At 38.9% G+C, this 26680-nt stretch overlaps 1 protein-coding gene across 1 annotated transcript; it reads right to left on the minus strand.

The window, feature by feature from the left end:
• Positions 1-251: 251 nt before the first annotated feature.
• LOC121295678 (excitatory amino acid transporter 3-like) lies at positions 252-25117 on the minus strand. Its single transcript, XM_041220640.1, has 12 exons — positions 24886-25117; positions 14850-14990; positions 11302-11394; positions 10645-10759; positions 9234-9276; positions 8713-8808; positions 7634-7818; positions 7352-7459; positions 6303-6425; positions 5579-5773; positions 4896-5030; positions 252-3616 (listed from the first exon to the last, which is right to left on the minus strand). Exons 1-12 carry the CDS (start codon positions 24974-24976, stop codon positions 3373-3375), a joined length of 1569 nt encoding a protein of 522 aa, XP_041076574.1. The 5' UTR covers positions 24977-25117; the 3' UTR covers positions 252-3372.
• Between the last annotated feature and the right edge of the window lie 1563 nt (positions 25118-26680).

Consider the following 26680-nt stretch of genomic DNA (forward strand, 5'->3'; position numbering starts at 1 on the left):
TAGGTTGATTAACGATCAATCAGCGCCCAGCCACCTGATATAAAAGGAGGCCTCTGCTTCTCATTAGGAGAGAGGGAGCTGAGGAAGCAGGTTGGGTTTTTTTTTTTTTTTTTGGTTGTTTGGAAAGTTTGAATCCAGTGAAGGCATTGCCCAGCCTGGAAATTGTTATTTTTGTAAGTTTTGCTTTTTGTCTTTCTTTGTGTTTAAATTGCTTTGTTTTGGCCCTTGTGCCCTTTCATTTTTGTGTTTATTTATAATAAAATAGTTATTTTTTTGAACTGCAGTCTGTCTCTGGGCCTCTTTCCACTCGCCAGCCTGCCACAGTTGCATATCATTAAACCTAGCAATCTAGCAATATTAGAAGATCACGTGACCCACTGGAGCTAATGGCTGCTGTTCACTAGAGCTCCAAATCCCTAATTCCATTTTCCCCTTTTTCTTCGACATCCTCCTTTCACTAAAGATGCCTGGACCTCAAAAAAACATTCTCAGAAACTTTCTGAGGCTTGTGCGACCTGCGCCATTTTTGAAGCGCTGGTTAAACAGCAAAGCTCCCTCAAGACTCATTATCAACATTGTGAGCCAAGCTGTAGAGAAATTAAACGGTATGCTCCAGGAGACCAAGGATGCGGTGCAGTCACTTAAAACAGACGTCAACACTACAATGATCGCCAAACTGTTCTCCGGGGTGCAAAACAAGCAGGCTCTATTGCCTGTGCAAACAAGGAACTCAACACTCTCACCCACAATCCTGTCAGCTTTCAACAAATTCAGCGCTTGGTTTGGTTATAAAATGAATTGGTCTAAATCTGCCCTAACGCCCCTCAATGCTGCCACTGGTAAGGTTCCCTTACCATCCATTATTCCTGTTAAAAAGCCATTTACTTATTTTGGTATCGATATTTACCCCACCCTGCAAACAACTGCGAAGAAAAATCTGAAAACCTTAAAGGGAGTTTGTGAAGACATGCGCTGGTGGACACTAATGCCCATCTTTTTACATGCCTGGATCTCTACTGTTAAAATGAATGATCTCCACCATGTTAACTTTGTGAGCTCCATGATACCGCTGCCTCCCACTTCAGGTTACTGGGTAAAGCTTGATTCTTTCATTCAGAAATTTCTGTGTGACGATAAACAATCACAGATTAAATTAACAACATTACAACATGCTAAATCAGCTGAGGGCTTAGCAGCCCCAAACTTCAAACTGTGTCACTGGGCCTTTTAATTAGTCCTCTGAAGATCTTGCTGGTTCCGCTGTCTACTGTGCCCTGGTGAGCAAATAAGTAAGCTTTGGTCTCACCCATCAGACTACAAGATGTTTTATTTGTGGGGCTTACACCTAAAAAATGTGCTTTTCGATTGCATGCTTTAGAGCAGTGGGAAAAGCAAATGGGACACAAAATGATATGGCATCTACACTCCACCATAGCAAAGCTCTTCTTTCTGGTGCTCAGACCTTCTGTTCTAAAAAAGATATATTTAATAAGATGTTCTCTTCAGATTCCAAGAATAATGTTCCTCTTTTGATTTATCTGTTTTGTTTTTTTTCTACCTCGGACTTCGCTGTGCCCTGGGGGTCAGAACTGCAGCTGTGTCCTATGATAAACTGGATCACCACAAGGGTCTGTTCCAAGGGAATTGTCTCTGAGATCTATTTACACTTACTCAAAGCCTCCTATAAACCACCAACTGTAACCATTTTATGGGAAAGAGACCTGGCAACAACTGACAGACATGCTGATTGGGAAGCAGTTTTGGATAATATATTTGGAGCTGCCAAAAAGCCTAATCACCAATTAATCCACCTTAAGGTCTGTCATAGATCTGATTTGACCCCCCAATAGAAGCTTCCTTGTGGGTATTATCTCGAACCCACACTGCAGATTCTGCTCCCTGAGTGAACCTGGCACATTTTCATGGGGCCTCTACTTTGTCCAATTTGCTTGACGAGGATTTGCTCCTGGAACCCTTTCTTTTATTGATTAAATGATAACACTAAACTTAATTTATCTGAGCTCCAGCATAAGATCCGGGTGGCTGGAATAACGGTGGGAAAAAAAACATTATAGTTCAGCATTGGCTCCCTCCTCACTAGTTATCCTGGCGGCAATGGCTATTTAAATGTAAAGACATCATTCTGTTTGAGCTCTCCATCGCCAGGATAAACACAATGAAGTCATCCACACTGGAGACATGGAAGGAAACTGCTGCAGGGGTGTCCCTGTTATTAAACTCTATACAACAAGGTACAAACTGATTTAGCCTCTTATACGCCAATGCTTTAATTGGCCCCTGGTTTTAAAAAAAAAAAATCTAAAAGAAGTACATTCAAGTACATGTAGTCAGTTATATAATTACTGTTTAATTACTGGGAGGGGAGGGGGTAGATATATTACACAGTTTCTGTTGTACGAATATGACATTCTGTATATTCTGTTTTCAAAAACTGATAAACAATTGGTCTGAAAAAAAAAGAACTAGCAATATTATCATAAGCCCCTCTTATGTTGATGATCTTTGGGTTCTAGTCTTCTGTATGTTATACTTCTAGGTATTTATTTTTGTTTGGATAGCATCACATTTTAAAGTCATCACCATAACCAGCATAATTTTGTTGCGTTTGATATGACCAATTAAACAAACGGGGGAGAGAGGGGGAAGGAGAGGAAATTAGGAAAATGACAAATACTATCTCTTTCTCATTATAATATTCCTAATCTGTTTTAAAGAAATGCAGGCTTCCAGTCCGATTTGAGTGTGTAGTTGGTGACCTTTCTATTTTGAAAATTCTCCATACTGTTGGCACACTATACTATGCACAAATGGTTATATCAGGAGAGGAGAGCATACATCAAAGGCGGCGAAAACTTCAACAGTATATATTGTATTCAATAGATGTGCGGATCATCGGGTTGCAAATGAAACCTTTCATATTTACTTGCTAACTGGGCTCCTATCCGTATCAGGGTTTATGAAAAGTTTTCGTGTTCCTTCTTGTTCCAGCCAGACAGATGGCCACAAACCTATATCTCAGCTATCATCTAATTTGAATTTCAACAGTCAGAAATTTTGAACCTGTATTTATAGCATTGGTGTCACCTGAAATCCACTACAATTTTTGGCACAAATGCACAGTGCATTACATTTTATCCACACCCATCAAATAATACAGCCAAAAGGACCCTGGGGCTGTTTTACAGTCATTTGTATTTATAATCCTCCCACATGGTGGCACTGAAATTAAAGCTGATTACTGTCAAACATGAAAAAAAAAGTAACATTTGCATCTTGAAACCTAGCCGGTTTCTTTTTTTTTTTTTTTTTTTTTTTTAATATTAACCCTAAATCATTTTGACTCAATTTTCACTATAACTGAGATGACTCTGTGTATGAAATAGAGTCAGTTTTATCCACCATAAAGCCTCCATTTATATAGGTCTTTTTCTCCTGTTCCTCCTCATCCATTGTGTCTGATTCCAGAGCAAACGGGTTGATAACTTCCAAATCAGACGAGAGGTCCATCCTTTCCAGCTCCTCCTTGGAGAGTTTCTCCACGATGCCTGCTCCATATGCATCACCCAGCACGTTTATCATGGTCCGAAACCGATCCCTGAAAGGATATGAACCTTGCTGATATCAGCAGACAACAAAATCCTGACAGAGCCACTTTAATTCTTAAGTCTCCCTGCAACTGCTGGTAACTGGGTTGAACTAACTTAACTGGAACTTGTCTCCATATATCCCTGTCCATTCACTACGCTCACAGGATCCATTCTTCTGCAACTTCCAAGGTTTAAAATGCATACCAGGGATAAAAGAACATTCTCCTACCTTGCCCCTAGCCTTTGGAATTACCACCTTTGGATAGACAAGCAGTGTCTGTTCCTGTTTTTAAATCTTGTTTAAAAACATAACTCTTTGAAAAGACATTTCTTGGTACAGTACATTGCCTTAAAGAGTAAGTAGCGGGATTCCGAAAAATATAACCTTACACCTCCCAACATGTTGCTGTAACTGTTTAAATAACGTACCTGTAATTTTTTATTTTCATTGTTAACATCCTGACAACTTTTTACTCTTAGAACTTCAAAGCTCTTTTCAAAATAGCCTCTCTAGTAAACTGATAGTGTAAGTGTCGTAACACAGTGTTGTGACGTTAATAACGGTACCCATGATGTCTTGTCAGAACAGAAAAGCCAGTGTTTTTTTTGTGTTTTTTTTGGGGGGGGGGGGGGGGGGTATCGCTTCTCATACATTTTGAAAAGATCTTTGAAACAGTTATAAATGTAAAAAGATGTCAGGATGTTAACAATGAAAAGAACATTTACAGGTTCATTATTTAAACAGCAACACGTGGGGACGTATAACTATATTTATTGGAACCCTGCTACTTACTCTTTAAGTGTGTGAATTAAATAATTTAATTTTGGTGTACAGTAGTCTCTCAAGACAGTCCTGAATATAAATGTTGAAGACATTTGCATAATTGTTCACTGATGAAAGGTGTAGCATCAGTTTACCACAATATTTCACATGTACAACATTATCCAAAATATTGCTTCTTCCAGTATATAAAAATAACTATGTTGGAAGTATTAATGAAATGTCTGTAACAACACCAATTGTTTTGGCCTCCTTATACCCTTAGTTCTCTAGAAACAATATTCAGTTTAACCAGTGTGCTTGAAACAAAATGTTACTGCAGTAGCATATATACATTATTATAGGCTGCTGGTGTCTCTTATTAAGTTCAAACTATTAGGTTTTAATCATATTTGCTCTCCTAAAATGTGTTCAGTGCTTTGAGAGGATCTGGTCTTGAAAGATGCTATGTAAGTGCAATGTGGTAAAAAAAAAAAAAAAAAAAAAAAAAGAAAGAAAAAAGCAACAGCAGCCAATCCACTGCCATGATTAGTGTGACATCATTAGCTGGTAATCCCACTGCAGACAAGACAATCACCATGGTAACCATGCCAGCCTGGGGGACTCCTGCTGCTCCAATGCTAGCTGCTGTTGCTGTTATACTGTAACCAAAACAAGCACAAGGGTAACAAAATTAAATAAATAAACAGTAAATAGTTTGCAGCATGGGTATGGAGGGTGGCTGCATTTTGGAGGCCACCCCTATCCCATGTTTTTTTAAAGGTGATTTTTTCAATTTGTTGGCTGAATAAATAAGTTATTAAGTATTGATTAATAATAATAATAATAATAATAATAATAATAATAATAATAATAATAATAATAATAATAATATGTCCAGAATACTCAATAAACAATGACCTTGCATGGTATAGAGGGATTGCAGTGCTGTGGAGCACACTGAAGTTTTTATAAGAAACATTATTTTACCTTTATTGTATCCTGTGTAGTCCATATTGCAGCAATATATTTTTTAACAGTGACTGGTTTGGTATTTTTGTATTCGCACTTCAGGAGTCATAATGGTTACATATCAAGCTTCCTCTTGCAGAAATGCTGGTGCTTGAAAGATTTCTGGCCGAATTCTAATGCAGAAATCTTGTGCTCTGACTATGTTCCACCCGACTCAGTTAATGTTGTGTTTCCTTACCTGACAGTTACAATCTGGCCAATATCCAGTGCATAATTATTAAGTTGTGCAATAAATATGGCAGCCACTGCTTCATAGAGTGCAGTTCCATCCATGTTGATTGTGGCCCCCACCGGTAACACAAAACGTGTGATCCTCTTGTCTACCCTGTTGTTTTCTTCCGCACATCGGAAAGTCACAGGCAAGGTTGCTGAACTGTGGAATACAGGTTCATATTAACGTATTTAATAAAGTATACAATAAGAAACTATTCTAAGAAACATTGTCGTGATTTGGCATTTATCATTTTTCAAATGGGACTACAGAGAAGGAAAGCTGGCTCACTTCTATTAATTTATATTAATCAAACATAGATGCTGAGGTAGAACACTGGCCTAGTACTTTGAACAATGTCATACACCTTCCGCTTCTTAATAATCGTCTTGACCGTGCTCCAAGGGATACTCAAGGCCTTTCATATTTTTTTATACCCATCCCCTGATCTGTGCCTTTCAACAACTTTGTCCCGGAGTTGCCTTTTGAAAGCGCCTTGGTGCTCATGGTTGAGTGAAATGCACTACCCAGCAGAGAGAACCTACAGCAACTGCTGAATTTATCCTGAAATCATGTGAATCAGTACAGTTTAACATAGGTGGAGGCCACTTAACTTTGTGTGTGATTTTGAAGAGAACATCAAGAACAGTGCCCATGGAATCCTCTAAACTACAAATTTGTTCCAACCTACCTGGAGGAGATCATGAGAGCTGTCAGTAGTGCCTGAGCCATCCCCATGGCAAACGTTAATGGATTTTTCCTCACAATTAAGAAATATAACAGTGGAAGGAAAACAGTGGCATGAATTGCAAGCCTGATGGGAAAAAAGTACATGTAACAGTAAATGAGTTTGATAACGACTACAGCAAAAATGCAATTAGTACAGTATTGACTTATTTACTGCTGGCGCTTCATTTTAAGTGGACGAAAAATTGCCTAATCATTTCTTATATTTGTGCTGTCTATGATTTTTTAAATTATTATTATTATTATAAGCACAATTTTTCTGCATGGCCCAATCACAAGATTTTTCTTATGTGTTTGAGGTCCATAATACATTTAACCCGCCAATAAGATCAACCATATACTGACAGTACAAGTGTCTAATGTAAACCGACATAATTCGGAGCATAGAGAAGAGCCAGCGTGACTGTAATACATATTAGGACTGAACAGTTCAACATTAAGGGAAGCATTAGGATGAATCAGAATGCAATCTCAAACTATGATAACAGCAGTGAAATAATGCTGAATAAAAGCTGCTTGACAGTTACTGTTACCATCACTATTGTAAGGTTAATTAAGAGAGGAATTACACATGATAATTAAGAGAGAGGTTGTTGGTGGTCTGCTGTGGGTCAGCTTGTTTTGCCAGTTTGACAAATCTACAGTCACTACTTAATAACATATTATTAAATACAGATCATTTTTCTTTGGATCTGTATCACAGGCAGACAGCTGCAGGTCAGAATTAAATGTAGCTAATTCCAGCTACTCTCAGAGTTTGCATTACAGCAGACCCTGTTCAGATTAGTGATTCACCGGTGTACTGAAAATGCCTTGTCTAGTTTATGTTTTACATTTTTCATACTTCTATTAGTAATAAAAAAAAATAATAAAAAAAAAATACCAGTACACTTTCTCAATCTCAACAAATACTGCCCTCATCAGTATTTGAATATCTGCAATAAAAAAAGAAAAAAATAAATAAATAAAACAGTGACATGGTAAGATACATACCCGGTCAATACAGTCACCATGTACAATCCTAGCTTCCGGAAGATATCCCAGTCTTCAACTTCAATTATCTTGGCAGCAATTAGGAAGAATATTCCAATCGGCATGTAACTATGAACACATATTAAAAGTTTATTTTAAAATATCTAAATTATATATATATATATATAAAATTACAGAGGTAGTTTAACATAGTAGTATACAAGAAAAAAAGATAAATAAAACATGATATTTATTAAAAGACTTGCTTGCTGCAGAGTTCCCAATCTGTGAGATTTCACCTACCACATGATGATCTGTACTATTTTCATGGTGGCCTCGTTTATGGCATCAAAAAAGTCCACCAGAACGCGCCCCTTCTCTCCCATTTGACCGATAACAATCCCAAAGACGAGACAGAAAACGATGAGTCCCAGCACGTTACTTCCATCTGAGTACAGGCCCACTATTTTATAGTTCTCAGTTATATTCTGCAAAGTTAAAATTGAACAACATAAAGATGTGTAGCAGTAAGTGAGTCGTCATTCACTGTAAATATTATATATATATATATATATATATATATATATATATCTATATTATATATATATATATATATAATATATCTATATTATATATATATAATTTATTTCGTACATAACATTATAAATATTGAGAGATGCCATAGTATGCAGCAGGGTCTGTTACATTTTTCTAATGAGGGCCAGATCTAAATACCACCAGTCGATCATTCAGATTTGAGAACCAAGACCATGATGACAGTGCATGTGAGTCTCTTCAGTGCATTTTCCTCTGTAGAAGGAATGGGTCCTATTTATTAAGTTATAGGACAGGTATTAGGATCACCACTGTTTAGATAAATTGAAGGACCCAAACATGTTTAAGAGACATCTATTTAGGACTAACCTAAAACAAAGTAATACCGTAAGAAAAGTGATTAAAGTTACCGTAGTGAATTAAATAAGGTGCAACTAGACTATGGTTATAAAGTATGTGTATAATATGTTATATACACTTCAAATGAGTAATAAACAAGGCTTCCAATTTATTTTTTTCTATAACTTTGTGCTGAATATCACTTTGTTCATTGCTTTATTTACCTTGTTACTACATATTTTTCAAGCTCCACTGTGTATTACTTCCTGTCTGATTCACTGTATTGGTCTTGATTGGTCCACCAGAGTGAGACCCTTTGTCCAGGAAAAAGTGCGTGTTAGCATCCTAAATCCTTGGTTAGCCAAGCACTGCTTTAAAGATGTGTATCACTATTCAGTATAAAGTTAATCCAGAGGCCATTTGGTGTTTAATGATTATCCAGAGCTTCAAATTGAATAAAAAAAAGTCAAACAATAAATAAATCTTACCTCCGGTAAAGCAGTTGTCATGACAACCGTCACAGGTGACATGGTAGTAAAGTTCACTGCGGGTTCAGGTTTTAATTCTTCACGCTTTGTTTTGTACTGTAATTGCAAGCCGTACAAAACATTATGTCAAACATTGTGATAAACAGAGGTCTTAAGAACCACAGTACTGTATTTGTACTTATTTAAATGATCCATACCAAACTTCTTTTGCACATAAAACCAAGTCACAAGAAGTTTCTACATGCAAGGTCTATGAGTTTATGTTTAAGACAATTATTTGTTTTCCTCTGTGCCCATACTGTACATTGACTTTGGTGTTGCTCATTTTGTTACATTAATATTGCTCAAATGTGCCCTCTATTATTGGTATTCAAAATAAAGTTAATTCAGAAAATTACTCTAATTTTTATACATCATTTGTAATGAGATGAATTGTGCCTACTGATGTACACCATTGTTTTGTTTAGTTTTTTTCAACTAACACATCCCATACATGCACTTAAAAATAATTAATACCTTACCTGTTGAAAACAAGCCTGCATGAGATTTTCTGGAAACATGTTTCTTAAAATAAAGGAATGCAATATTTACTTTAGCAACTATTTCTGTGTACTGTACATTTAAAATGTTTAAATATTTATTACATTCAAGGAATACTCAATTACAACCACTATTTTGTTTTATTGTATTTGCTTGGAGATTTCATTGAAACATCATGCAACCTGATCATTGGGGCAGCTGCACACACTGGTGTTTTGCTAAGCTGAGTTATAGCCAATCCGAAAGACCTGTGACAAAACATTAGGTCTGTGGTTCGTGATAGAATTGAAATAAAAGAGCATTATTAAAACAATGTATTTTTAATACTCTGAACAGAATGAAAGTTATTGTATAAATCTTCGAGGGGAAGCTCCCATAGAAAAATCATGGCTAGTTTTAGCAGGGATTGTTTACGCTGGCCCCTGTAATTCAGGTTTAGGGAAAAGCTCCATAAATGGCTGGGCTGTGACATCAGTCAAAAGAAGCAGGAGTTAGTAAAGGATTATGACACAGCCATTTGGGTGTGGTCAGTTTTAGAAGAGAGTAGCGGGCTGTGAAAAACATCCGGATGAGGCACGGGCTGCATCCACTCTGGTCAAGCAGTCTGACAGGAAAGAGTAAAGAACCATACATGTCCAACGCTTGTTGTTTCTGCCTTGTGACACCCAGGATAGACAAGTATGGCAGGTCTGGGGTTACCAATTCAGCCTCCTTAAATCTTTGAGTCAGCTTATTTCTCCTTATTTTAAATTGCTAATAACAGCTGCAGCGCTTATTCAAGGATGGCTGTAATTAGAATTACTATGGTTTTCGAAAGGCGCAATTTTTTATTATGTTTTTTACGGTATTTGAGGGAGGCATATATTGAAGTTTATTTCTGTGCATACAACTTAATCAGGATGGCGAAGAAGTCCTACAACTTAACTTTTAAACTGAAAGCTGTTGTGCTCGCAGACCAGATCAGTGTTTAAGTGAGGACACACATCACTATCAGTACACAATGCAGTGTATATATTTTTTTTTGTTTGGGTTCCATAAACTTCACAGTAAAATACCGGCATGATCCAGTGTGCAATTGTATTCTTTTAAATAAATTGTGTTCAAGTTTATTCAATTCATTTAGTTTCTATTTGTAATGTTTTGCCATACTGTGTTTTGTATGTGTTTCTTTATTAAGTGCTGCATTTATTTCAGCTGGGTGAGGGAAAAAAAATGACGTTTCATTATTAAGAACAGCTTTATTCGAGGGCGGCGTCTATTACAAATCTGATATCTGAGTGCACCGCTTCTTCAATGGTGATGGTAGTACAGTACTTCTAATAGGTGAGTGATTCATTACAGTGTTTCAAGCAATAATCACTGAAATACCAATTTATAATAAACAGTTTGTACCTAATTAGGTCCAACAAGGCATCCACTGTGGTGACCTCTGGAGTAGAACCAGTTCTGTCAATGTCATCTGCATTTTGAGACATGCCAGGTTTGATGGTCATCACTAACACAATTCCTAAATTGAAATCAAACAAAGTAAGTTACATGTCATACTTTAAAAAAATGTAATTGTTAACATGGGTGTACCAATAATCGTTATGTTACCATTTCTTGATATAATTGGGGTCATTGTTCAAGATAAATTATCCAAAGATATGATTTATAATAATATAAACACATATGCTTCACAGCATTAACCTTTAATTAACCCTGGTACAAAAAAGAAAAAAAAAACTAATATCAACAGTGAACACTCAATGCAGATGTCACAGAAGTTTTTTTAAAGACAAAGAAAGTATATCTATGGTAATTTAATAATGTGGGTGTGTGTGTGTGTGTGTGTGTGTGTCTATTGCAAGTAACTTGCTCCTTTCTGAAACATATTCAAACCTTAGTTGTTCATTACCACTATGTTCTTGTAATGGATACTTACAGAGAGTGATTGATTTGTTTCTTTCTGTTCATAGTGTTGTTTTCATTAATGAGTGCGGAGGATTTTTTCATTTGAGTATTGGGAGGTTGTGATTAGAAATACTTTGGAGGTTAAAACTTGCTTACCTAGGATAACAGCGATAATTGTTGTTGAGAAGTAATAGACAACTGCACGTAATCCGATTTTGCCAGAAACTGAGGATTCTAATGCAGCCACTCCTGCAAATAAAGGCATTATTAATTATGCTCTCTCTAGAGGCAACAGACCAAGATGCAAACATTGTATTGCATTTAACTGATACAGTACATAGTGTATATCTACTTTAAAAATTAATATCGCTGGTACAATACCAATACCAAAGCATGATTATAATTGGATTGTTTCTTAGATATGAAACAGACTATGTGACACAAGACTAATGTGGTACAGGAGCAAAGTTAAGGATCGTAACACAAATGCCGGGAATGTCAAATACATTTTTTACTGTTCAGAATAATTGGAAATTAATTAAACATTTGCATTACATAAGAACATGAACAGAATTTGCAGTTATTGTAAAATGAAAATCTTAACTAAATGCATTTTAATAACTTTGGAACGTTAGAGCTATCGGGATATTTAAGAATTATGCAGCTGGGGTGTTAACATTCCGTCAGGTACTGTAGTTGTTCAGCTTGAAATCCAAATGGAAAGAATCTCTGTCATTGTTAGAGGAAGCTTCCGTAAACCTGGATGAGTTCCACTGAGGTTGCTGTTACCATCTATTAAACTTAATGCAGGACTGGATGTTAGGGAAGAAAAAGCTATACAATCTAAGCAAAGCAGAATGTAGTTTCTTATTGAAAATAAATAGATTTTGTGGTAATTGGCCAGAAAATGAGGTAAATGGTAAGATTTTGACATTCCTTTCTTAGGATATGTTGGATATGTTTGGTTTACCCACAAGCCATTAGTTCACCCATACTTTAATTGGTTCTGCTAATTTCATTTCTCTAAAGGATAAGGTCAATGGTTACATTTCTATTTCATGGAACCAGGGTTATGATAATAACTTAAGGTATACCTTAACCAGGGTACAGCGTATGGGGCTGTTATTCTCTGTCAGAGTGGAAAGGAGGTGGATGGAAAGCCTCCAGTTCCACAGAATGGTTGCACATGGAATGCAGAGATAGACTTCAGCAAGAAGGCAGGATTGGTATGGAGCATGACCTTTGTCATGACCTCTGTAAAAATTAGGCAGGTTTTTGCAACAAAGAATGTCTGCATCTCACTCACCTGCTTTGCAGAGGAGATAGCAAGCAAGAAAGCTGTTTTAAACAATAAAAATGTCACCTCAGCTGAATGCAGTGGTTTAAATGGAGGCTTCACAAGTGCAGTAGGCACCACTTTTAGCCTAAAAAATTGCCCCTCTCCAAGAACTGAGCTCCAGGGGAGACAGAGTCAATCTTAACATGGCAAGCTGAAATACCTGCCAAACAGACCTTTAATGTAAAGGGGGATTTCCCCTCGTCAAACAGGTCCTGCAAAAATTGTATTATTACTGCTATGGGACAAGTTGTGGGGTCGAACCTACAAGACAGACTCAACATCTGAAATACACCCCGCTTGTACCCATACTGGGAATGCGTAGAAGCTGCTCTGGCATTTTATAGGGTGTCAATAACCCTATTCGACAGACCCAGACAGCTTAAACGCAGCAGTTCAGGGGCCAGACCAAGAGCTGCAGGCTCCATGGGTCAGAATGCCATAAATTCCCCCATGCCTTTCTGAGCAAGTCATGGCGCGTCGGCAGTCTCCACAGCTAGCCGCTCAAGAGCTACATCAGGGTTGAAAACCAGAGTTTCCTGGGCCAATATGACACTACTAGGAGCACCTTGGCCCACTCTGCCTGACTTACTCCGGACACAGCAGGAGAAGGGCAAGCGGTGGAAAGGTGTATAACAGATGCTCGGTTATTGGTGTGCCAAGGCATCTATTCCCAGGGTACAGTGGGTTGATTCCTGGGAGGCAAAGAGGTCTATTTCTGCTCTCCCCAACCTCTCCCAGATGAGGCTCACCACCTTAGTGTAGAGCCTCTACTCTAAGCTGCTAGGGACCCCTTGGGAGGAGGTCCACCACCCAGTTTGTCACCCCGGGCAGATGCGACAGGAGATTGCGAGGAGATTATCGTACGTCCACACCGGGTAAACTGCCTGCAGCTCTAAAACATTGATGTGGAGACTTTGCCATGTGGGATTCCACAAACCTTGCGCACCCCAGCCATTCCACATAGCGCTCCAGCCCAGGCTGGACATGTCCGTGGTGACGACCTCCTTTCTGGAGACACCGCCCAGAGCTATGCCTAGGCGTAGATGGTCCAGCTGTTTCCACCAAGACAGTGCCTTTAGACACTGGTGGAACACTGTAAATAGGCGGTTGTGGTTCAACGTGTGCTGAAAAGCCTTGCTGTTGAACCTGGCCTGTAGAGGGCACATGCACAGGAGGCCCAATAAAAGGGTCTGGAAAGCTGCTGCCATCATCAGGCCCAGAAGTGGGCACTCTGTTGAGCTGAAAGAGCCCCAAACAGGTGGCTATTCTGTGCATTCTGCTGTCCAACAGAGTGGGCAGCATGGACCAAGCACACTCTGAGATAGGAGGCTGTCTGAAAAGGCATGAGCTGGCTCTGGTTGAAGATGGCCTGGCGACTAGTTCTGTGTGGGTCTGTCTGTTCTGGAGTCTGGGCACAAATTAGCCAGTCATCCAGATAATTGAGTACTCTGATGCCTTTGAGTCTCAGTGGTGCCAAGATAGCTTCCATGCACTTCGAGAAGGCATGTGGAGCTAGGGAGATGCCAAATGGCAACACACAGAACTTGTATGCTGTATCCTGAAATGTAAAAGTGCAGTGAGAGCGCTGCAGCATCTCACCCACCTCTGGAATGTCAACTCTTCTTCCTCGTCCGCGGGGAGGGGAAAAAGAGACAGAGCTCAACAAAAAACAATAATTAAACAATTACATGAATAATATAAAATGTCTCGTATAGTGCTAAAAAGCAAAAACGAGAAATAAAATATGGTCCAGCCAGAGCTATGCAGCCTGGGGAGGGAGGGGGCTTGAAATGGGGCGCAAGGCCACAGTGGGACATAACAAGCAACAGGTTGTAGTGCACACAAATAATAATAGAAAAGAATAACAGCAATTTGTTTAATATCATATATAATTTGTGGAAAAACATAAAAAATTCAAAATATATACAGACAGAAGCAACAATGCAACCTGAACAAGGCTCTCCGATCAAGTCAGTCTTGAAGGGAAAAATAGAACTGGGATCTGTGAATGCAGTCTTTAATCCCTCAATAAATGTTGATCTTGACATTTACTTCTTGTTATACATGAGAAAGCTTCTAGTGAAAGGCAGCTAAGAGATATATTTATTTTGGTATACAATTAATTTCAGCAAGCATTGGTCTTGATCTTAAACCATAAGTAAAACTGACCATAATTCTATAAACGCATGTACAAGTAATACATTATTTTGATGTCACAATGCAAAGCCTTTACCAAATAGAAATAAGTGTGCTCCATCAGTCCAAACTGGCTCATAAAAAAGCGATTAGTAAATGATCTCTTCCACCTGCCACCAGTGTTATTTAAACAGTATCTTGTTTTATGCTTGGTTAGATGTTCAATTACCTGTAATCATGCTGGATATGATAAGAGGCAAGATGATTAATTTTAGCATTCGCATTAATATCTCTCCCGGAAATCCAAAGTAGAACTTGTCCAGAGTTGAGAGTCTGGCATATTCACGGACTAGGACTCCCAATCCAATACCTTAAAAAAAAAGCAAGAGAATGGTTTTAGAAACCCTTACGAGCCTGTTACTACATGTTAGGTCGGCCAGGGCGTCCTTGGCTCATTACGCACCAGCGGCCCCTCGAGTCTGGCCGAGCACCTGCGGGTTTGCCTGTAAGCTGCCCAGAGCTGCATTGTCCTCCGACACTATAGCTCTGAAGTGGCTGCACAATGAGTCTGCAGTCTGAAAAAAAGTGGCAGGCTGACAGCTTTGGAGGACAGCATGTGCTCATCTTCGTCGCTCCCGAGTCAGTGCGGGGTGGTAGCGGTTAGCTGAGCCTAAAAATAATTGGATATGCCAAATTGGGAGAAAATAATAAAATAATTGTCAATTACTACATTTAAAAAAAAAAAAACAAGCTGCACTATTGGTGTGTCTGAATGAGACAGAATTTGTTAAAATGTATTCTGTATGAATTTGTTAAAAATATATATATTATATATAATATATTCTATATATATAGTATATTATATATATCTATATATATTATATATATATATATATATAGATAGATAGATAGATAGATATATAAAATTAAACCATATTTTATGTTTTATTTTTTTACTGTAAATAATAAGCACACACAGAACAATGTATGTAATGCATCCAGAGATTATAAATAACAAAAGTAAGAAAAGTATCAACACGATTAAATACTAATAAAAATACACACATATACAGAGGCGCATGATGTGATAGACGACTCTCCTCTGGTTGTATCATCAGCTGGAAAAAATATCACTGTTGTACAGTAAATAAAACTGTAGAAAACATAATAACTTTTTAGAAATGGACTGCCTTCATTGCCGTGTCTTATTCATTTTTGTGGCCTTTATTATACAACACAGTGCACCCCAGATATTTTGATACTACAAGAATTATTTTTTCTTCTGCCATTGTTTACTGAAGGCACGCAAGGGAAGCTGTTCCTCATTGGTCAGTTCCCTAGCTGCCACGTGACAAAGTCACAAAATTAGACACCATTCTTATTTTTTCACATTGCTTCTGTGTCACTTCGGTGTCGCCTATCGCATCACAGACAGTGTGATCATCTTGCATCAAAAATCGTGGTGCAAAAATAGTAGGACACATTCGCTTGTCATATCGCGTCCGGTGTATAGAGGCCTTATGAAAAACAATTACAATGTTGTGTGTGCAATGTAATAGCTTATTTTTGACATATGGCTATTCAAGGCTGCCTACAAATGGAAGTTTATTCCATGCATTATGTCTCATATATTAGATCTTATTCGTAAAAAAAAAAAGCACAGATAATCTTTGACAGAGGTAAACTAAGGCAAATGTTCCGGTTTCTGTCCAGCAGGGGATCTACTATAGCTATGGTAGAGGCTGGGCTCTAGCAGTTAGTTGTTGAATTAAACTGTCACGAGGGAAGTACGTTTCTTCAGTCTTTTCTATTAGGCTCAACCTGGTCTTCAAAGAGACATTTCTATTGCACGAGTGTGAGAGGGTGTGGGGAATTCAGTGAGCACAGGAGCCAGAAATTTTATTTGAAACACCACTGGGGTACAGTGTATTGTTTATTCCGGCAGAGGGCACTCTTATGCCCCGGCCCCAAATACCGACAACGGTAAGTGGGTAGATCTTAAAGGTTACCAACAATGGTAGGAATGGATACAGTCTGGGTTGCATTCACAGGTGCTAAAAATAATATTCCATAAACAAAAGGCAAAAGCAAAACAGGAAATAAAACACATTAACAAAACTACAAATAAAAGGTGCTGTTCCTAGCAACGTCCCACAGCCTCCGCTCTCTGGTACGGCTTGGGTTTCTGAGATACTTGGCTGATCCCTCACTAACACTCAGGCTGTTGCTCAATATTCCCCAGCTAAACTGACAACATCCCACTTGGGTACGTAATAAAATAATAGTTATCTGCTGTCTTCTCCAGCCAGGCTTGCTTACCCCTTTTCCTTCCAGACACTAGTGATGTTTTTATGTCTGGTACTCCAGGTTTCTAAAACCAGCTCCTGCTGTCATCACTTTTATTAGTCAAGCGAACCCCCCCTCCCCCAAGACCTGCCTCCCGACCACTCAGAGAGAGAGAGAGAGACAACAGACCCTCCTCCAACCACTGGTCCGTTCGAAAATCCTACAGCCCCATGCCTTCCAGAGAGAAAAAATCTGCGTTTTGATGCAGTTTTTCTGATCGGTGGACTACTCTGAAGGCAAAGGGCTACAGAGCCAAGTACCACCACATGATCCAGGCGTTGTTGTCTTTCATGCAGTGAAGCCATGCCAAGGGGGCATGATCTGCGATTACCATAGTGACTCAACTGACCACTTTACTGCCAGGCACTCCTCAATGGTGATATAATTTTTCTCACGGGGAAGGAGCTTCCTTATATACAGGACAGGGTGAGTGATTCCCCACACCTCCTGAGACAACACTGCCCCGAGACCTGTCTCAGACTCCTCCTGTTGAAATCTGGACTGCACAGCACTGGAATGCTACACAGTCTCCTCTTCAGAGCAAGAAATGCCCTCTGACGGCTTCGTCTACTGGACCATATTTGGGGCAGCCTTCCGGGTGAGATCCGTCAAAGAAGTAGTGAGTGTGGCGAAGCTCGGGATGAACTTCCCATAGCAGCCTGCTAATCCCAAGAAGGAGCGCACCTGGGTTATTAGTCGTAGGAATCGGCCTGTCAACCAAGGCTTTCACCTTGTCTGATCTGTCCGCTCCCTATTCAATACCCCAAATACCCTGACTCACTCTTCCCAATTGCAAATTTCTTTGGGTTAGCAGTGAGACCAGCCTCCCGCAAGGATTGCAATATTGCCGCTACTTTACACAGATGACTAGCCCAATCCTCACTGTGGATAACTACGTCATCAATGTAAGCAGCAAAATGTGATCCATCATCTGCTGGAAAGTGGCTGGCATACCATGCAACCCAAAGGGCATGATATTGAACTGATATAACCTGAAAGGAGTCAAAAATGCGGTTCTCTCTTTAGATTCCGGGGTTAGAGGTATCTACTAGTACCCCTTCATTAAATCCAGTGTCGTCATAAAATGAGCTGTGCCTAGATGCTCGCGCAACTCATTTACCAGGGACATGAGATAAGCATTAAACTTCGATTTGTCATTGACCCGTCTGAAGTCAATGTAAAACCAAGTTGATCCATCTGGCTTATCCACTAAAACAATTGGACTATTCCAGTTACTTTGGGACTCCTCTCTTACCTCCAGCCTGAGCATTTCCTCAATTTCCACCTTTACTACCTGCCGTTTGCGTTCAGGTATACGGCATGGCCTCTGGCGAACTTGGGCTACCCGCGTCTGCCCCGGGACTGGAGAGAACACATCAGGAAATTCCATCACCAGTGCCCGAGCCTGACATTTCTGTTTTGGTGTCAGATTGTCTCCAATCAGCATCGACCCCGTTTTCGCCAAAACAGAAAGATCAGGTCCCTGGTCTGTGATGTCACCTGCTTGCTCCACTAACAAAGCCTCATACTGCAACCATGGATTCAAGAGATTTACATGATAAATGTGCTTTTCTCTCCACCACTCCTTTCAGATCTCATAGTCCACCATCCCACCTGGCGTGTAACCTCAAAACGTCCTTGCCACTTCACCAGGAGTTTAGACTCAGAGCTGGGTAATAGTAAAATCACTTTAACCCCCGGCTGAAACATGTGTAACTGGACCCCCCTATTATATTGGGTCTCCTGTCTGTGCTGAGCCTGCTGCAAATTGTCATGTGCCCACTTTCCCACAGACTCAGGATGTTTGCGCAGATCCAACACATACCAGACTGTATTGGTCAAATTACCTTCCTGCTTCTCCTACATCTCTCTGACCAGATTGAGCACACCCCAGGGTCTCCATCCATACAGCAGCTCTAATGGAGAAAACCCTGTGGAAGCCTGGGGCACCTCTCTGATAGCAAAGAGAAGAGGAAGAATCAGCTAGTCCCAGTAGCACTTGTCACTTGTAATAAATCTTCCCAACATGGTTTTCATGGTTTTATTAAAATGCTCCACAAGACCATCAGTCCTGATGGTCTTAATCCCTAAAAGTTTATGTGTTGCACGGACCAGCCATGACATAAAGTTGGCACCTTGGTTGGTCAGAATTTCTGGGGGGATCCCTACCCAGGAGAAAACATTTGGTAACAGATTTAGCAGACACAGAGTGGCAGGGAATAGCCTCCGGATAATGCGTAGCGTAATACAAAATGATCAATAGGTGCATATATCCCGCCGCGCTTCTCTCTAGCAGTCCAACTATATCCACCCCAATACACTCAAACAGAGCTTCCACTAGTGGCAACAGCACCAGTGGGGCCTGTGGAAGAGCTCTAGGGCTGGCCTTCTGGCACTACCTGCAGTGTTCGCAAAAATGTTGCACATCATCATCCAGTCCCAGCCAATAGAACCATGCCAAGAGCCTCACTTTGGTTTTGTCCCTTCCCAAATGACTAGACAGGAGAATAGTGTGAGCCAACTGCAATAAATCCTCCTTAAAAGACTGAGGAATGAGCAACTGGTGACACACTCCCCCTGTCTGGGGTTATTTTTCAACACGATACAAGAGATTAATTGATATCAAAGTGAGAGTACGTGGCGACACATCTGAGCTCGACCACCCGACCATTAAGCACAGCAGCTTGGTCAAAGAGCCTGCCCAGCGCGTCATCACGCCTTTGCTCCAGTCGGAAGCCATGAGAGCGAGCTTAAAAATCAGCGTCCATAGCTTTCAGCTCGGGATCAGGTCAGTCCTGAGCGGAGGCAGCTACTCCAGACCCCTGTGCTGGTTCCACGACCTGCCTCCCAGAACTGTCACCAATCGCCCCCACCTGAAACTTCTCGGACTCCCTCATTCTTAGTGACCCGGCGTTCCCGTTTAGTTTTGCAGGGTTTAAATCTACGGAAAAACAACGTCAGGTCCAAAAGGGGAAAATCTCTCCAATGACTTTCTCTTTTTTAGCCAATAGGGAGGACGGGGTCATCACAGCAGCCAACCAATGTTTGAACTGCTTACAGTCCTGCCCCAGAATGACAGGCACTGGCAAGCGAGAACACAAATCCACTTGTACACGTGTCACGTGTTGGCCAATTTTTTTATTTTACAGCATCCTTTGAATAAGTGTGCATATCCCCATGAATGAATTTAATGTGTACCTGTCTCAAATGACCATACCCTGAATCTAAGAGAGCTTGGGTTTGTTTACCACTCATGGTAACAGGAATAACTAAATCCATGTGCTGCTGTGACTGAGGTAATTCAACAGTCTTACATGGGCGGATGAGGTCACATTCCACAGCGGGGCAATCCCGAGTGATGTGGCCCATCTCCTGACATGTCCAACACCTCAGTGGGCTGGTTTCTCTTCATGAAGTTTCTCCAGGAGGTTAAAAAATAGGACCCTTTAAAGGGGATCGATGGCAGAGTGGTCAGGTGAGACCCCAGTCCGACATTGCAGCAGCCCATGGGTACCCCCACCATGCCCCAATTCTTGGGCTGGGTGGCTCCCGCTGCCACACCCCATCCGAAAACCTGGCTAACACCCCCCCCCCACCCCCCTGAAGTCCCTTCGCCCTCCCTTGGGCCAGTCGTGGGGGTGATGCTGGAGTGCTGGCTTTTCCAGGCGGCTTAGCGGGCGTTGGTTCCGCTGCCTGGTACCGTAAGGCCAGCTGTACTGCCTGATCCAGTGTGCTGGGTGCCTGTCGTTGCATCCACAGGCATGGCCCTGGAGCCAAGCATTCCAAAAACCACTCAACCATGATGATCTCCCTCCCCTGCAGGATCATGCATGTGCCTGATAGCCAGCGCAGGTCTACCCTATCACAACGAGGTACTAGGAAATGTGTATCTAACAGTTAATTCTAAGCAATGCCCAGTGATGTAGTTCCATGGAGGTGGATAACCTTGCACAGAAATCACTCCCTCTTCACCAAGCACACAGAATTCTGTCAGACTCCATTACGGCCTTCCTTCTAAAACACTTCGGTCATCCAGCCAATAACAAAGTGATTTAAAATAGGCTAGACTTCCTGACAAAGGGTTGCTTTTCTCAATGTGCTGAAATGTAAAAACAGACAACTAACATCTGACTTGTATATGAAAATTAACAAGGAAATGAAACCCATCCTTAAAACTAAATAGACCACAACGCCATCAAAGACATGTTACATCAATGCAAATGTTTCCATTGATTAACCTGAGCAACACATGAGAGATTCACTCAATACCTGCAGAATATACAGTAGCTATCATAATACCTTTGTATCCACGACTGAATATATCAGCTTACTGTAGAACTATTGTCACTGATTCAAAGAGAAACAGCCGTATGTGTGAGAGGGAGCTGTGATGAGTTTCCTGAAAAAATATTGGGATACTGTGATAAAGATAGAAAGAGTCGATGCTGTAAATCTCCCTCCCAATCAGAAAGGGCACCGTGTAAGGATAGTGGTATGCTGCCTCCTAGATGGACCACCTTGATGGTAGGTGGAAACGAAAGATAACCATATTAGGGGGAGGGCGTTGTTGCAAGTAATCTGAATGATTTTGATATTTTGAATGCTTGGATCAGATCGCCACATAGTCTTCTTTGTTCAAGACTGAATAGATTAAATTCTTCAAGCCTGTCTGCACATGACATGCCTTTTAAACCCAGAATAATTCTGGTCACTCTTCTTTGCACTCTTTCTAGAGCAGCAATATCCTTTTTGTAGTGAGGTGACTAGAACTGAACACAGTATTCTAGATGAGGTCTTACTAATGCATTGTAAAGTTTTAACATTACTTCCCTTGGCTTAAAATTCAGCGCTTTTCACTATATATCCGAGCATCTTGTTGGCTTTTTTTTATAGCTTCCCCACGTTGTCTACAGGAAGACATTTCCGAGTCAACATAAACAACATATGAATTCAAATTAACATGTATTTATACTAAAGTAATACAAAAATGACTAAATCTTTTGTAGTCATTTTTGTATTACTTTAGTATAAATACATGTTAATTTGGATTCATATGTTGTTGTTTTTTACTTTATGTGAACGAAAAGACACACATTTGCCCTTTTTCCCATTGGAAATAGTGATATTTTGAAATATCACTGCCTTGGTCACAAAAGCAAAGTTTGTGGGGAATAATAGCCATTTTCTATACTTTTGAGGCATAAGCAATTAGGAAATAACACTTACTACCCAGGAACAAAAAAAAAAAAAAAATTGTTACACGGTGTTATCAATGTTGCATTCTCAAAAAAATCAAGCAGGTTAGTTAGACACGATCTCCCTTTCCTAAAATCATACTGACTGTCTCCCAGGATACTGTTACCATAGAGGGAATTTTCCATTTTGGATTTTATTATAGTTTCCAAAATTTACATATAATACGTTTGCAATTCTCCAGTCTGTCGGTACAACTATGTCAAGAGACTGTTGTATGATCTTGGTTAGTGATTTGTAAATAACTTATTTCATTTCTTTGAATACTATTTGGAGGATCTCATCCGGCCCAGGGGATTTGTTTATTTTAAGAGCTCCTAGTCCCTTTAACACTTCTGCCCCTGTTATGCTAAAGTTACCTAAAACTGGATAGGAACAGGTCGACATGTGGGGCATGTTGCCCGTATCCTCCTTTTAAAAACTTGTGAAAAGTAATCATTTAATATATTTGCAATTTCTTTTTCTCTTTGTCTATGATTTTGCCATTTGTCTCTTAGACATTTGAGGTAATCTTTGAATGTTCTCTTGCTTTTATAATATTGGAAAAACCTTTATTATTTACAAGCACTTATATATTTGGCTGTAGTTGATTGACCGTGACAGATGCTGCCATGCATATTGTATGCACCTAGAAATATTTTATATTGTGATTGTTCATCTGACTGGCTAAACAGACTTTTGAAATCATGTCAAATCATGTGATTTGAGGGACTTGGCTTGGAAAGACAAACATATTGTTGAGTTGCATTCACTTGTGTTGCAGTTTCACAAATTTTATGTCCTGTTGCACAGAAAGTTACTTCTGTTTACCAGGCTTCTTTATGATTTTCAGTGTTTTGCTACATTGTAATATACTTATATAAACGCATTCTGCTAAGATAGTTTTTTGTACAGTGAAGAGCGAAGTCTCACATGCTAAGTATGACACAATTGTTTACTTGTAAATGGAAGCTGTGTATTTTCTCACAATAGAGTAGTTAAAAGTATAGTCAATGCCCACAATCTTGTTAAACACTGGCTTAGGCCATTGAGAAGCAGAACTTCTAAAACAGTATGGTTTAGCTTCCTGATCTTCCTACTTTTTTATTCTTTTATCTTCCTCAAACTGCTGCTGCACCTCTCAAATATAGTAGGCACCCATAAGTGTCCCAAGTTTCTTTGCACCTATTGTGTGGATATGTGTGTTAAAACTGGAGAGCTAACATTGCTAGAGCATGTCATTCAGATCGCTGTCACCGTACCCACATATGAGAAACTAAATAAAAAGACATACAGTAATCACAGACTGGTTGAATGAGAACGATTGAGATTATCCTTAAAACTAATAGTGAGATTACAATATTCAGCAATGTTAAGTAAAAATACAACTACTATTAGAAATTCAGGTACACGATGCTATAAATATTAAATGGAAATGAGGTGGCACAGCAATACTATATATATATATATATATATATATATATATATATATATATATATATATATATATATATATATAGCTTATTTTAAAAGTGCCATTTGTCACAGATTTTATGGTGGTAGATGCCTGACATGAAATAAAGATAAACCGACAACATAATTTACTATTTGTGCAGGCAGATCTATGCATTTGACTGAATACAACAAAAATATAATAAGATAATTCTGTGTGATGCTTGAATATTATACAACTTTTCTAAAGATAATATACATTTGATACAGGATTTTTGTTTTAATGAATTGAATCAGTATTCTTGTGATAGTTTAGATTAAAGTAACAATTAAAACAAAACCAAAACATAAGTAAAAAGTCTACCTAGTTATTTAACCCCCAAAAAACAACCTGACGTTTACTTTTATATTACCTAACTCACATTGCCAGACTAAAATACTACATAACTGGACAATAAAATTGCAAGTTTTTTTTTTTTTTTATTATTATTATGGTGAATGTCTTCTTGTATTGCAACAGTTAAAAAAAAAAAAAAAAAAGTTAATTCTGCTGGGGCTTTAATGTGTGTACGGTAGAAGAAATTATTCAACAGATGTAATTTCCATCTGTTCCATATTGTTGAGTCTAAAATATAAATAAAGCTAGATAATACACCATAAAACCCATTAGTACAAGATTATAATTCTTTGCTTTAAAAATATCTTTAAAGGGGTGCTTGTTTCTTATGGGAGAGCCATATCACCCATTGCCCCACTGTATGTAGAACCCTGGATGGAGTGATGGGTGGATGGATGGAGAGATAGAATCGTGCCTTTGTGTCTAATGTACAACTACTGGCGCTACTGCATTTTAGTTCCAGCAGTGTTTAATAGGATCAGGATGGATGGATCGTTGATATTAATAGATCACCAGCTGAGTCTGAAGCTCTGATGAGCTTAATTCTGCTTTCTGATTCAGGCCCCCTTGCTAAGTGGAGAACAACTGAACAAGGGACATAGACCCTTACAAACCCATTCAGGTATTGATTCCTGGCTGTCAATGCAGGGAGATGCTGAGGGCTCGATGTTAAACAATAAATAAATAAATAAATAAAATAACAGGCTCAAGGGCCCTTGCCTCACTGCAGTAAAAAAACAAACAAGCTGGATAAAAGAAAACAGAACCATCTCCAGCCAGCATATGTGTGACAATAGCACATTTTTAATGCACTGCATGCTGAAAACAAAAGGCTTACCTAAAATAACAGCAACCACCGTTGTGATAAGAAGCCAGTTCTTCTTAAAACAGCTTTTAAAATTACACCCTTTCTTGGATTTCATCCCCATCCTTGGCTCTTTGTTTGTTCTCCACAGAGAAATGAATTCTTAAAACAGGAGCTGAGAAGGCAGCCCCCGATGGCTGATTCAAGAGCTTGCTGACAGCACCAGTGATCAGGCAGCCTTTGCTATGTACTCCCCTGTGCAGCTAGCTGAGTGGTACTGGGTGTGGGTGGGAATACAAACTGCTGCCCTAGTACCTGAATCACACTAAATTTAACCACGTCAGCACCACCTCATTCCCGGGGACCCTGCCCATAGAGTAGCTTTAATCGATTGCTCTTATTTGTTAACATATTTTATATACATATGAAACAAATGGTAAGAAAGAAATATAGTAAGTCTATAGATCATATTAAATGAAACCGATTTGAACCACTTTTTTTTTACCTTTTTGGATCTTTATTTAAATTTCTATGATCCACATAGTCTTCAATACATCTCCACGATAGGGTCTTCATTTATAGATTTTAAATGGAAAAAGAAAGACTACTTATAATCAATAAGTATACCCTACTGACAAAATTAAGGAATGTTTTAAGGAATGCTTTTTTAGGACTGGTTTTAAGTGTTTACAAACATTTTCGGAGACACTATATTACGTGGCATAAATTAATATTAAATAGATATGCAATTGCATATTAAATTAATGTTACATTAATAATTAATACATATGCAATTGATATTAAATTTACTTTCAATTATTCCTTGTTACTTTCCATTAACATTTAAGTTAGATTAAGTGTATTTTCAATTAAAAACATGTAAACAATTGGAAATTACATATTTTCAAGGGTAACAAAACATAATATAAATGGTTGGTTAACATTTAGCAAGAAATCAGCTATTGCATATCTATTAAACATTAATATAACATTAATTTAATATGCAATTGCACATCTATTTAATATTAATTTATGCCACACAATATATAGTGTTACCACATTGTCTTATTCAAATAGTGTTTTAAGGATAAACAAAAAAAAAACCTTTTCTAAAACAGTTTAAACAGGTTTCTGCAGGCTTGATTTAATTAATCAAAAAGGGCTTTAATAAGCCCTTAACAAAACATTCCTTAATGGTGTCCTTAAAATTGTGTCGCTAGTACCTATGAAAATGCACCATATAGGTGTACTGGAAGTTTCTATAAATACATAGGAATACGTTTATATCGAGGTTATCAAAACAAAATGCATGGGCCCTATTCTCAAAGCTCTACCTTTTTTAATGACTAAGATTAAGTCTGATACTAATGAAGTTACCTATGCTGTTGTTAAATAAGCCAACAACAATCTAACAGTTTAATGACACGTCTGACCCCTCGCCTGTTTGACACGTAACGACTCCCAAGTCTGAGGTTAGTAGCTTGTGGGTTTATGACAAGACTATTTTTCATCATTGAGGCGTCATGTGATGTTTTTCAATTACTTCATGAAGTTCTACTGAGGCAAGTGGTAAACACATCACTAAAAGTGTGATTAAATATTACTCTTGTACAACCCTGATGGGAATTCAAAGTACTGAAGATTTAGATGCTGTTGTTGTCACTGTCACTGAATCTTAGATCCAGATGCAATAAACATTTGTCATAAAAAATGAAGATACCATTTTGTGAAACTTCTAGGACAACAGAATTCTAAACTTTTGTAAACAATATACAGGCAGTATGGACTGCAAGACAATATTATTTCTAGTTTAGGTTTTCTTTTTTTA

The sequence above is a fragment of the Polyodon spathula genome, chromosome 2 (assembly GCF_017654505.1).
Source record: "Polyodon spathula isolate WHYD16114869_AA chromosome 2, ASM1765450v1, whole genome shotgun sequence".
In the NCBI taxonomy this organism is placed as follows: Eukaryota; Metazoa; Chordata; class Actinopteri; order Acipenseriformes; family Polyodontidae; genus Polyodon; species Polyodon spathula.